Source organism: Mauremys reevesii, linkage group 2 (genome assembly GCF_016161935.1).
Source record: "Mauremys reevesii isolate NIE-2019 linkage group 2, ASM1616193v1, whole genome shotgun sequence".
Lineage (NCBI taxonomy): Eukaryota > Metazoa > Chordata > Testudines > Geoemydidae > Mauremys > Mauremys reevesii.
The window spans coordinates 203,729,100-203,742,685 of NC_052624.1; the positions used below are offsets into that span (position 1 = coordinate 203,729,100).

General features: G+C 37.9%; 1 protein-coding gene across 7 annotated transcripts in view; it reads left to right on the top strand.

The window, feature by feature from the left end:
• DLGAP1 (DLG associated protein 1) overlaps positions 1-13,586 on the top strand; it is a 593,928-nt gene that overhangs the window by 385,094 nt on the left and 195,248 nt on the right. For all 7 annotated transcript variants that reach the window (XM_039526426.1, XM_039526427.1, XM_039526425.1 and 4 more), the window contains one exon: positions 4,972-5,997. In XM_039526426.1, coding sequence (XP_039382360.1) covers positions 5,044-5,997 — 954 coding nt within the window. In that variant the 5' untranslated portion in view covers positions 4,972-5,043. The remainder of the gene's footprint in view (positions 1-4,971; positions 5,998-13,586) is intronic.

Below are 13,586 nucleotides of genomic sequence, written 5' to 3' on the forward strand. Positions count from 1 at the left end.
CAATTTTCCTCATCTCAGCTACTCGTGATATGTTCAGATTCCCCATTGGTTATTAATGACACTGAAAAATTCCTTGATAGGTTTAACCAATTCTGTTATGTAAAATAATATATAATCATATTAAATCATTTCCAAATGAGATGAGGGGATGCAGTTGTTTAATATCGTTTGTCAATGTTTCAAGTGTTTTCTGAATGGAATTTACATAGTAATGAAAACAAATGTGCTTTTTACTGTTCATAAGGATAGTCCTTTAAATATGTAGTAGAAGCACTATAAACCTCTGTAAATAGGGAAAATATATCACCAGTAAGCTTTAATCAATGTAATGTACATTAGCGCACCAACTTAGCCTGATACTTTTCTGTTTTTGTTAGATCCTCCTATAGTAGCAGAATAATTAAAGTACAGTGGGACATATCTTTGTTAATTAGATATTTGATATATAATAAAAGAATGGTGTTCATTTCTGGGTAGATATTTTCAGCATTATCATTTTCACAACACTCAATGCAATGTAAGGACCTCTATAATAGAATAGAATCCTGTGGCACCTTATAGACTAACAGACGTTTTGCAGCATGAGCTTTCGTGGGTGAATACCCACTTCGTCGGATGCAAGTAGTGGAAATTTCCAGGGGCAGGTATATATAAGCAAGCAAGAAGCAAGCTAGAGATAACTCGTTCCCTCTAGCTTGCTTCTTGCTTGCTTATATATACCTGCCCCTGGAAATTTCCACTACTTGCATCCGACGAAGTGGGTATTCACCCACGAAAACTCATGCTGCAAAACGTCTGTTAGTCTATAAGGTGCCACAGGATTCTTTGCTGCTTCTACAGAACCAGACTAACACGGCTACCCCTCTGATACTATAATAGAATAGCAGCCTAAGGGTTAAGAATAAAAAAAATTCGACTCTACATTATACAGAACACATTTCTGGCCTTTATTCCATCTGTATCCATCTTTAGATACTGCTGATCACTCCCTTCTCCATGGCAGCCTGTTTTTCCTCTTCTGGTTCTCCTGCCATTGTGAGATCTTCAGCGCTGCTTTAGGTGTTTCTTTTTCTCCCTGATACCTTTTTGTAGTGGTCCTGCCAGGCCTTATTCTTAGCCACCTCCTCTTCACTGTAACCCTGCATACACTTGTTAGTGGAGAGGGTTATCTTCTTCATGGCGGTGACTTTCAAATCTTCTCTCTCACTCTCGGTCCAGTCCATTTTCTCCTGTTTATCCTGCATTTTCTCCTGGATGATTCATTGACAACACTGACTTAATATGGATAGAAAACTGAACTCTAACTTTCCCCTAAGCCTCTCCACGATCCAGTCGTCCAAGACCACAGATTGTCCATTAGTAAAATTATTCTTCTCTTCCATCAGTCAAACCACATCTTCCATCTCTTTGAAGCCCTACACCTTGCACACAGCATCTAGTTTAAATTTTTCATCTTTGCCTTCTGGTTCCCACACAGCTCTGCTGCAGCTTACAAATCAGACCCTTCCTCTTATGGTGCTCTTGCTCCTTCCCACAACCACTCCACCTCACCAGTGACACCAGCCTAAATATGCCATTCATTTCCTTCCCTCTCTCTCATCTCCATGACTTCTTCCATGCTGCCCCCTTATGCATGGAATGGCCTCCCTATCAAGTCTTCAAACTCTTCCCCGCCCCCCATTCAGATTTCTCCTTTTTTTTTTTAAAGGAATCCACTACCAGTTGCGGGGAGGGATAGTTCAGTGGTTTGAGCATTGGCCTGCTAAATCCAGGGTTGTGAGTTCAATCCTTGAGGGGGCCATTTAAGGATTTGGGGCAAAAATCTGTCTGGAGATTGGTCCTGCTTTGAGCAGGGGGTTGGACTAGACAACCTCCTGAGGTCCCTTCCAACCTTGATATTCTATGATTCTATGAAATTGCTACTTTGACAATACCCACAAGTTGGGAATTCATAACAACATGAATAACTAAAAAATAAAAGTTGCTCACTCACCATGCTGGATTTTTCTACTCCACCCTGTCTCCTTTAGGTCTATATTTTAGATTGTAAGATCTTTGGGAGTGGAATTGTTGCGATCATTTTCTTGTGTGGTGAACTTGTATTTTGTTAGCACTAAAATAATTATTATGTAATCTTAATGTTCACAATATGACAATGAAGGGATTTTGTCAACATTATTACATGGTTGAAGCCCCCATTTGCCAAGATTTATAGTGTGAACCTATATTCATAGATATTAAAGAACAGGGGAGACTTATTTGGTCATCAGGTCCATTTTGCAGAACTGTTCTTGACAGTATATTCTTTGTCAAGTTGCATTTTAAATTACTCAAGTAATAGAGCAACTACCATTTCCCTTGGGAATCATGGCTGTTCCACAGCCTAATAGATCATGTTGGTAAAGCTGTAAAGTGTTCTTTACAACTGTCAGATACTTTAAGTACAGTACTGTGTAGTTGACAAGACCTGAGCTCTGAATATAGTCTCTTTTAGTGCTTTTTAAAGTACTTTAGGTCATGTCTCTATTTGAGTAAACCAGTGAGCTCATCTTGTTTGAATATTTCAAATGCCATCTGTGATATTTTGAAAACTTTTTAGCATTCAAGATCGCCGGACAGTGAACATTTTCTGCATTGCACAAAGGTGGTATGGAAGAGTGAAATGCAGCACATCCACATCAGATCTGAAGCATATTGAGAAACATTTTTAGCTTGCTAGAGATTCAGAGGAAAATATAAAATATGTTCTGGTTAATGCAAAACAGACGTTGCTAGATCAAGACCAATTTAATGCTGTCTTTGTGGTTGATTTTCCAGTAGATGTCATTAAAACATAAACATTTACCTGATGAAAATATCTTACAGTTGCCACTCCAGTTGCTACACAAGTCTTTCCACATTCCCAAGAAAGACTCAGATTGAAATAGCGTTCCAAGAGATACAATGCAATATCAGCCCCAATGGAAACAATAGTATAGGTGAGAAAGTTCCAGTTCACTTATCTTAAAAGAAGCTGCAAAGAGACTGCACAACAAGAACTCTCCAAAAAAGCCCAGTACTGCTGCATCACCCTTCCATGCACCAGCTCCTTAGACATTGCTATGAATTATTTTACAACATTAGCAATTCATACATTAGCAGTGTAGATGTTGCAGCAACATTACTCCAACTGGTCCTTTGGACTGCTAAATTTGCCACTGGTGGGATATGAACTGGGGACATGTAGATTGAAAGGTTGTAGTTATTGAATCACTTGAGCTAAAGGAATATATCTGGCTGCCAGTTGTAGTACTGTAACCTTTGAAAGTCACTCTGAGGCCAAATATTTCCAATCCACCCAAGTAACATAGTCTTTTGCATTTGAAAAAGCAGTGTAAGAGATTTGGTTGTACAAATCCCATTGACTTTAGAGGGAGCTGTGATACTGAAACCCTTTAGTTCTTTGAAAAATTATGAGAATAAGTCTGAACACCAAATACCAGTCCACTCTAAGTCTAAAATATTTCTGGTAAAGAGTAGGAGTAAGTCAATAGGTATGTAATGGTTCCAAAGGTGTGTACTGTAAAACAGTTACAGTTGGGATATGTTTTCATGGAGTCCGCAACCTTTATTATTATTTTATTATTGATTTGATATTGCGCTTATATACTGGGGCGGGGAAGAGAATGAAGTGCTCAGACAATATACTGCATAAATCTATGACCATCCCCTTCTTCCTGCACCTCAGCTTTACTCCTTGCTCAAGCACAGGCCAGGGTTCTGTCTTTTTAGGACTTTTCAAAAAGCATTACACAGAATTAAACCTCAGGGCTATTGTATGTAAACCCCTGATAAATGAATGTTAATAGTTCCCAGTTGATTTCAAAGAGCGCATACCCTACTTTTACTAAAAACAAACATTTAATGCTCACAAAAACACCTTGTAAATAGTATTTGGAGTACTATGAATAACTTTTAAACAAAAGCTATTAAGCAGTAAATTTACGGTGTTTTACGTACATTTACGGTGTTCTCATACAGACTTTCCTCCTAGTCCTGTGTCAATCAACTACTGAGTCTGCTGGGCTGTTTTTAACTTCTTTGTTTGTAACCTTCCCCCTCCCACACACCCACCTTGCTCTCTGATTGAGTCAGGTTTCAGAGGATGACTAGGTTATCACCTGCCAGGCGAGTTGCCCACAATGAAAACATCATATAGAGCCTTAGAACAGCTACTAACCATATATGGTAATTACTACACCATGTTCTGGAAGTTTCTGGGTCTTTCTGTGTTACCCTGACCTTCTCTCTGCACTTCTGCAAAGACACAGACTATCTAACTAAGATGCATGTCTTCCACACTCCCTGAAGAAATAGTCTCATGCTGCAATATAAAGCATGTGAGTTATTCTTAGTGTAGTATAAGAAAGAAAAGATGCTTATAATCTAAGTAGATAAAAGACATAAACTGAAATCCAGTGAAGTCAGTGGAGCGACTCTCATTGACTTCACTACGCTTTGCATTGGGCCATAAGTAACCCAGAAAATGTTCTGAAAGAGCATGATTTTGTTTAATGAATTCAGGCCTGGTCCTGAAAATATGCATGTGAGTAATTTGGGATCCACTGAATATACATATAAGGATTTGCACACATGCATAAGTGTTTGTAGGATTGGGGCCTTAGAGAGTACAATACAGCATTTTTACTGCTGTTAGTCAGTTAGCAATGGCGGGTTTTACAGAAGAAAATCTTCCCTTGTCTAGTTTTCACTTTTTAGAACAAGTTCACTTTTTGTAATTTGTTGAGCTATCCTTTATGTGATGATATAAGGCCATGCATAAGGGGTGACCAACTGTCTAACAAAGGGGTGTGAGAAAGGATTTTATGTTGAAGATTTTTTATATTAAAGGCAATTATATGAAAAATATGCATGTCAGTTACTGCAGTGGCTTAAATATCTCACATCTTCTGATGTTTTCCATTCTTCTAGGCCTTTCTCTGAGATCTATCTCTAACGTAACTATACATATTAGATGACTTTGGGATACTCTTTACATCAACAATGAAAGGATTATCCAGCAACCGCAGTCATCATCATGGGATTACCTGTGACGCGCCATGTGACAGTCTGCCACATCACCCAGACAGGCAGCCATATTTGTTAAATCCAGTGGACCCTCACCCTGCAGATCATCCTTATTATACTCAGAGGAACTCTTTTCAGGCAGAATGCATGGTACCTTATAATGATCAAATTGCCAGCAGCACATTTCCTCGGCGACATTACAGTTCCCACCATGAACTTAAAGACGAGAGTGCTCTTGTTCCCCATGGAACAGCTAACAAAACTAATCGCATTCCTGCCAATCTTTTGGACCAGTTTGAAAGGCAGTTGCCTCTTAATCGTGATGGCTACCATACCTTACAATACAAACGGACTGCCATGGAACATCGCAGTGACAGTCCAGGGAGGATCCGCCACTTAGTTCACTCTGTTCAAAAGCTCTTCACAAAGTCTCATTCTCTTGAAGGACCATCAAAGGGAAGTGTCAATGGTGGCAAAGCAAGCCCAGAGGAAACACAGACTATGAGGTATGGGAAGCGTAGCAAGAGTAAAGAAAGGAGGTCAGAAGGCAAGTCCAGATCCAATGCACCAGGATGGTGGAGTTCAGATGACAACTTGGACAATGATGTTTGCATTTATCATGGTCCCAGTGGAGTTATGACTATGGGAAGGTGCCCCGATCGTTCCACTTCTCAGTACTTTATGGAAGCCTATAATACTGTAAGTCAACATACTGTGAAGTCATCCAAAAGCAATAATGATGTCAAATGCTCTACTTGTGCAAACCTGCCCGTGAATTTGGATGCCCAGTTAATGAAGAAAAGCTCTTGGTCTTCTACATTGACAGTGAGCAGAGCCCGTGAGGTTTACCAGAAAGCTTCAGTTAATATGGATCAGACACTAGTGAAGTCAGAGACATGTCAACAGGAGCGGTCTTGTCAATACCTTCAGGTATAGTATGTAGTACTGATTGCTGTTTACTGAATTGTTCTTTTTGCAGATGTTTTTTTCACTCTGGAATTTCAGAGGTCATCGTCTATCATGTTTTGAGAGGTCATTGGACGTAGAAAAGGGAAAGGGGTAATCCAGATAAAATTTAAAATAAATTTGCATTTTATTGCTAAAAGTCAAGTTTCAAATGAACTTTTTCAGTGGGCAACAGGCTGATTTTTATTTTTTTTATTTTTTTGCGTGTGTGGGAAGAATGAGAGCTTTGGGGGGGTTGGATTCAAAAGGCAGTCACAGCAGGGACATAGGGAATTGGAGGTTGCTTTGCTTGTATTTAGCATTACAATGTCACTCAACAGGATGTTACCAGCAGAGGTGCTGGAACAGTTTTTCTAGTGGGGATGCTGAGAGCCATTGTACCAAACTGAAAACCCTGTATATAATGGGAACCATTTCAAGCCTGGGGGTGCTGCAGCACCCCCAGCAACCCTAGTTCCAGTACCGATGGTTACCAGTATACAAATTCTTTGGTTTCTGTAATTTCAGGATTTGCCTTCATTAATTCTTTTTTTAGTATGAAAATTGGAGACCCTTTGGAAACTTTGAGATGTCTTAATCCTTTATACACCAGTAAAAAAAATTGCTAGCTGTTTTTCCACAAAAGATGAAATAGTTATTGTAAAGTGTCCAGATTTGTATCTCTGGCTATTTCTCTTTCTTATGGCATTGATTCAAAAACATAAAATTGAAAGGCTGTAATGATTGCTTGTTCTGATTATACACTTTAAGAGTACATCACCTACTCCCTCACAAGCTGTTTGCAGTTAATAAAGCGTCACTATTTTTCACCAGTATTGTATCTTTAAATGTCAAGAATCAGATGTCTGCTCTTGGAGCTATCATACTGCCGGTGAATGTGTGTGGCAGAAACATGGATCAGAAAATATTAAAACTGTTTCATTCTTAGTTGAGCTGTGGATAGCTTTTATGCGTTTTAAACGAAGCAGTTATGGCACATCTAAGTGTATGTGTAAAATGGAATAATGTTACACAGAGAAGAGAGAAGACCATGAGGAAAAAAGAGGTTTGAGAAGAGAACTTTGTTTTGCTTTAAAATAATGGGACTCTTGCATGTTTATATGTATACAGCAGCCCATTTTTCTAATGTGGTTGCCTTTCTGGGACATTCCGTTGCCACATTTTGTTGCTCAGGTCATTACTCAGATAAAGGGCAGGATTCAGATGTCCTATTAAGGCACCCACATTTTTAAATTAAGCTCTATAGGTTAAATGGCATATAAAATCATTTAGAATACTAAGCTTTGAAACTCTGCTTACAATATTTAAAAAAAGGATGTGTATATTTTCCATTAATTTGTAGCAACATGGGGGAAGGGGAAATGTAGAAAGTATGTATTTTCAGGGTTTGTTTATAGATGCGCGTATGGAGTGGGGAGGGACTTTAGGACAAAGTTACAATTTTAAAGGTTTGATACAGTAGTTTTCTTCAATCTGAGTTTTGGGAGCTAGAAGAAATTTCAATTTTGGAGTTGAATGTCTTGGTTATTTTGGATTTGAAGTTTTTTGTTGTTGATGTTTTTGTTTACTCATTCAGTTTCCAGGCAGGTATTGATAAATTAGCTGATAATTCAGTGTGTAACCAGATGGATAGAAAAGAGTGAAAAACTATGCCAACATCAGCTTCAAATAAGCACTTCCATAGAGACTGTTAGATAATATTTAATTGACAGGAATAGGCTTATAAGTGGAATTAGAGGAGAGTATCTGTATCTTCATGGAAATGTGTCCAACAATGCATGGAATTAGAATGACTGAACGTTCTCTTATACATATGCTATTCTATTTATGTCCAGATTGTTGTTGTTTTTTTTTTAATTATTATATACTTGCTTTGAAAAAAAACAGTGAAATGTCAGTGTTTGGAATTTGCTAAAAAGCAGAGGAAAATCTTAATCAAGCTCTAATTTACATTGCTAGCATTATAAGACATCAGTCAGGTAATAATTGCTAGTGTATGAGGCAGTCTGAGACAACTGAAACTGTTATTGACAATTTTAAAAAATAGCAAATGTACATGTTAGTAAAAAATTGTGCATATTTAACTGCTTCCCATTCCCTTCCCCTTCACATATCACTTGTCATCTGAGACTATAAGCCCTTTATGGCATGTAGAATATTTCCTTTGTGTTTGTACTGCTCCTAGAACAATGGGGCCCCAAACCTAATTGGGGCCTGTAAACTCTATTTTTATTTATAATATTTATATTGCAGTAATCAGTATCCTTCTGTCAATGAAATGTAGATATGTTTCAACTGTTTTTTATGTTTCCTGTTGAAACATAGGTAGGCTGGTTTCCTGTGGTAGGACAATTTGAAATGTACTAATTGAGATAAAACTAGTTAATTACAAAGCCATGATAGTGTTGGACAACTCTGATAATGAGTTTGAGTAATGTGGTATTTCTTTGCTGCTTTTTTTAACTCATTAACCAGATTACTAGATGCTCTTCTCAACTCACATATAATTTAAGTTGCTATTGATGACCCAGCAAGTGGACTACATGATCCTTGGATGATGCTAGTGTTTTATTTATGCAAACTGTCCTTGTGATATAAATGTTTGAACACAATGGATATGTGACTTTTTTGTTCTACTGAATATTCAATGTGATTTTTTTTTCTGTGAAGCTGCAGGTTTGAGTCTGGCATAGGTCACAAGTGAAATAGTTCTCTCAGCCTTTCCCCCCACCCCATGCCTGCCTGTTTTTATGGCCTCTAGTACTGTAGTATCAGAACACCTCATTATTTAGAAGTAGAAATAACAAGCAATAACAATCTCACTCTGTAAAAGAAAGTTTCATCATTTCAGTATAGTCCTCAATTCGCATTTGTCCATATTAGAGATAGCTTAATCTCTGAAGATTTGGAGTGTGAATTCAGCGCAGACTCCAAACCTCAGGATGTTTGCTATCCAAAACCTATGGATGTTCCTCAAGGACCCATTCTTTCCTTTAATACAATCTTTCCTCTCTCCAATAGCTGTAGGAAAGCTAAGTGGAAGTGGCTAGTAGGACCCCCTCCCAATTCTATTTTCTATACAAGTAGCTGTGAGTTCCCCTGTGCTATTTTAGGGGGATGGCTGATAGACCACCTCTCACCTGCTGTTCTGAGAGGGTGGTGTCTTGCCTACTGTCTCCGTTGCTTCCTATGGAGATGGTGTTTCTGGTAGACCTGCTCCGATAAAGTCCCAAGTGAAATATTATAGGGGCTGGGAAACTTGCCATCCCACCATTTCTACAGTAGTGAAAGGCAGATCCTCACTCTTAGGTCCTGCTACACCTGCTCCTTTAAATCTCACAATATTCTTAGGCTGATACATCTGTGCTTCTGCAGCATAACTGGGGATGGAGACCGTGCACAGGCGCTTTCATTAATGTGGACATTGGGAAAGAATAGATGATTCTTTTATGTGGGCATAGGGTAAATTAGAACTACCTCATCTCTTCTCTGGGAAGTAGGTGTGTGTTGGTGGGAGGGAAGGGAATAGGGTACAATCTGGTATTGAACTTTTCCTTACCTCAAGAAAATACTCTGATTTGGTTCAGCTCTAGGAATGGTCCAAGCAGCGGAGGGCAGGAGATGGGAAGGAGCATTCTTATTTTATCCATTATAGTTCCCCATGCCTTGACAGTGAGATTTGTTAGGTAGTGGAACAGTTTCCCAAGGCTTATGGTAGACAGTCCATTGGAATGTTCTAAGCTAGACATATCACTAGAATTTGTAATGTAGGAAAATACTTCCCTGGCCAAAAAATGGTCTAAATGCATAGATATTTTACCATTCTTAATTGTATGGATCTATGGTAATTCATGCACCAGTACTACCACACTACACAGTTAGTCTCTAGTGATGTATTTACTGCTGGATATTCCACACAATTGTTTTCATAGCCTTCGCCTGTCTGTAAGGAGAGAAAAAAAATGCACAGATTATTTTTCATATTTTCCCCCATTTTTTTATTTGGGTCAGTCATGTTTTTTCATGACACACTGTAATCATTTGCATCAAGATACACAGGATAGGGAAAGCAAGCTATTTATTTATTTCCTGGCTTTAATTAGAGTTCACTAAACTCTTTGGAGCAAAGACTTTTTCTTATGTGTTTGTACCGTGCCTTGCACATTGAGGGCCTTGGCTGGGGGCCCCCAGGCACTACCACAGTATAAATAATTATTTTATATTCTTGGCACAGGGAAGCAGAAAAAGTAGAACTTTGCTGCTGGCAGCTGCAGTTCAAGGAAGACTCAGCAATAGAAAAGTGGCAGGTGGGGTGGGAAAGTGAGATATCAAGTAGGTGAGGAAGCCTGTGCAGCTATCAACATACCATGCTTTTTCCAGCAGCCCATGAACAAGCGACATGGAAAAAAATCTGTAAAACTTGTAAGACAAAAGGCTAGAGTATGAGATGCATATTTTCTAGTTTATTGTAGTTTGGATTAGGTAAAGAAGGGCCTGATTTGTTCCAGAGCCTATGTCTTATTTTTTCTTATGGCTTTAGACCCTGGTGGAGGCCATCAACAATGTCCATAATCTACTCGGTGTAAAGAAACTCTTCTGCTTCAGTAAATCCTGCTTTCTTTTCTTAGGACCAGGCACCTCCTTTGTAAGATGATTCAGTAGGTATCCTGTAGCTTCTCTGGTCTCATTTCTTTGTAAGGCTAAATTGAGTTTATTGCTTAACTTCCTGGTGCTAATCTGTATTGTGAGCTATCATATTATTTGATCGTTTAGTCTATTAAATCACCTGGTAAGTTGTTTATTCTTCTGGGATAGTAATTTGTTTAAAATTTGTTTTGCTGGGTTTATCTGTGCACATTCATCTGAATTTGCAATCATTCTCTACTTGTTTTTCTTGTGAACTTTGTTTGCATTTCTGTCATGGTGAAGTGATTACTAAATTAATCTACTCAATGTGTCCTTGTCTTGCATACATGTCTAGGGAAGATGCTATTTGTTCTCTGCTGCAGCGTACGTATCTAGGACTTGATTCTCCACTCCTTTCTTCCACTGAATGGTAAATCTGTCCTTCACAGCTGCGGTTTTCTTATCAGTTCTGCAAAACAGCTAAAGTTGAAGCATCCTATTATAATTTTATCCTGATTTCTATTTCATACTTCTTAATAAAGCTGGTGAAATAATTGAAAATAAAAATATATTTGCAAATAAAACACCAAATATAATAATGGGATTATATTATTCTCAAGTATTTGGACGATCTCCAGGTATTCATGAAAAAGTTTGTGAATCCCAAAAGGTTCATGAACTGTAGCATAACTGCAAAAAGAACAGGAGTACTTATGCTTATGAATAATGAGTAGATCTGTAGAAATTGGGATGGGTTTGTAAATGATTCACAAATGGGTGCTAAATTTGCAACAGATATATTCATAATGAATAATTCAACCAGATCTTCTATTTAGGCATACATAGTCTTCAGCCTAATTCTGTACTTATCCAAGACACCTTTGCTGTGCTGTGAAAAATCTTTCCTATGAAAATAACCCATAAATGTAGCAGAACATTTCTAGGTAATCCTGTCTTCCTCTTGCAATCTCTTTTTAAATTTACCCTACAATAACTTTCCATCACCTTAGTTATTGCAGTTGATAAGAATGACATCACTGTATATTTCACTTTAACAGCCACCATTTTCTTATACAATTAGTTGAAGACTGGTCTTTGGCATAGCTGTCCCATCTTAGTTGCTCAGTACCCCACTGATGCAGGCCCGGTAAATACCTAGCTAGATCTTCTATGACAATGTCTGCTCTTTAATGATTATGACTGCAATTTTATCTGCCTTTGTTCTAGTTTGACTTTTAGTACCACTGTCCATCTTCCTTGAACATCCGTTCATTCCAACAGCATGTTTACCACTCTGTATAAAATTCTATCACTTGGATTTATGCCTCCTCTCAGCTGTGTGATGTTAGTATATAGTATAAAGGGGCCATTAAATACAGCCGTTTGAGTTATCCCAACATAAAGTACCTTAGAAGCTGTGAGATGTGTTTGTGGAGACTGTATCTAAGACATTAATGTTGATGCCTGGTAACAACTCCAACTCCAGTTTATACTAAGAGAGAAGACAGACTAGATGTGGTCCCATCTCAGAACCCTGAATCTGATACTGTTCTGTCACCATGAACACTGGGGATGTTCTAATCTAAATATTGTGGATTGGGTCTTTCTATAATGGGCCCAAACCAAACCCTATTCTGGACAACCCCATCCTCAGGGACAGTTTGGATCCAGATCTAAATCTGGTCTGAACTCTACAATGTGGACCCATTTCAAATGGAGACATGTACAGTAATTTGGAAATAAATGTTGAAAGTGATGCTTCTCTTTTTCAGGGTGGGGAGTAAGGAATATTTCTGCTATTTTAAATTAAGCTTCTTGTTCCAAGATTGAAGTAGAGATCAAAAAAGCACCACAGCTGCATTACCCAATGCGGGCAGACTGGTCTAAGCTAAGAACAGTGTCTTGGCTGTTAGGAACCTAATACCAGTTTTTCCCCATGTAAAGCTGCATGCAAGTATTTCAGTCAAATGAACTGATTTTAAAATAGAACCTCATTGCTAAAATCCCACAAGTTGAAACAAATGTTGGCAAGAATATTGCAGATATTTGATTTTCTCTAAATGGAAATAACCTATATATCTGCTTTTCTGAAAACTGCTGAAGGTTATTTTTAAATACAGTAAAACATATACTGTTAATTATATCTTAAGTCCTCCTTTTTGCATATTTCAGTGACTCCTAAAACATGCACATTGAAAGGATGCTGTGATATTCATTTTTGTTGTTCTAAGAATTCAGTATTCATGATTGCCAAGAATAGACCTAGAAAGTGGAAGAGGGCAATTGAATTTTCTCTAACATACAAAATAGCCATGATAACTGCTAAGAGAACCAAATTGCATGGGTTTCAAAATCTGCACTGAGCAGTCATTAAGTATTGTTCTTAGTTGTGTGGTTTCATTTCATTAAGTATTTGCATACTAATAGAAAGCTAAAGTTATGAGTCTACTGTTGAGTGATGGCCAGCCACTCCCCTCCAGCCCTTGTGTTTACTTCCAGTCACCCACATTGCATTGGCACAGGGAGAAGCTTAATGCTCTCAGCTGCAGTAAACCAAATCAAAATTGAGATGAATAATGAACTTAATTTGCAAAAAAGACAGTCTGTTTGATATTTCATCTAATAAGGTAAGTTAATAAACATTCTAGGCAACAGAAAGGAAAATATTCTTTTTTTTATTGTTTAAAGCCTGAATAAAATCCATATTTTTATCCTCACATGCTGGAGTTTATTTCAAATTTCATCCAATGTGTAAATTAGAGATGAATAAGCTAGCACTTGAATGCCACTATATACCTGTCTTTTGTTTATTTGGGGACCCAGAAATATACATAAGAAAAATCTAGCTTTTTACACAAAAAGAATACGAAAATAAATTTAGCAGTCACCGCAAGCTTGCTAATGATAAATTTAGTCTCTTTCAGAGC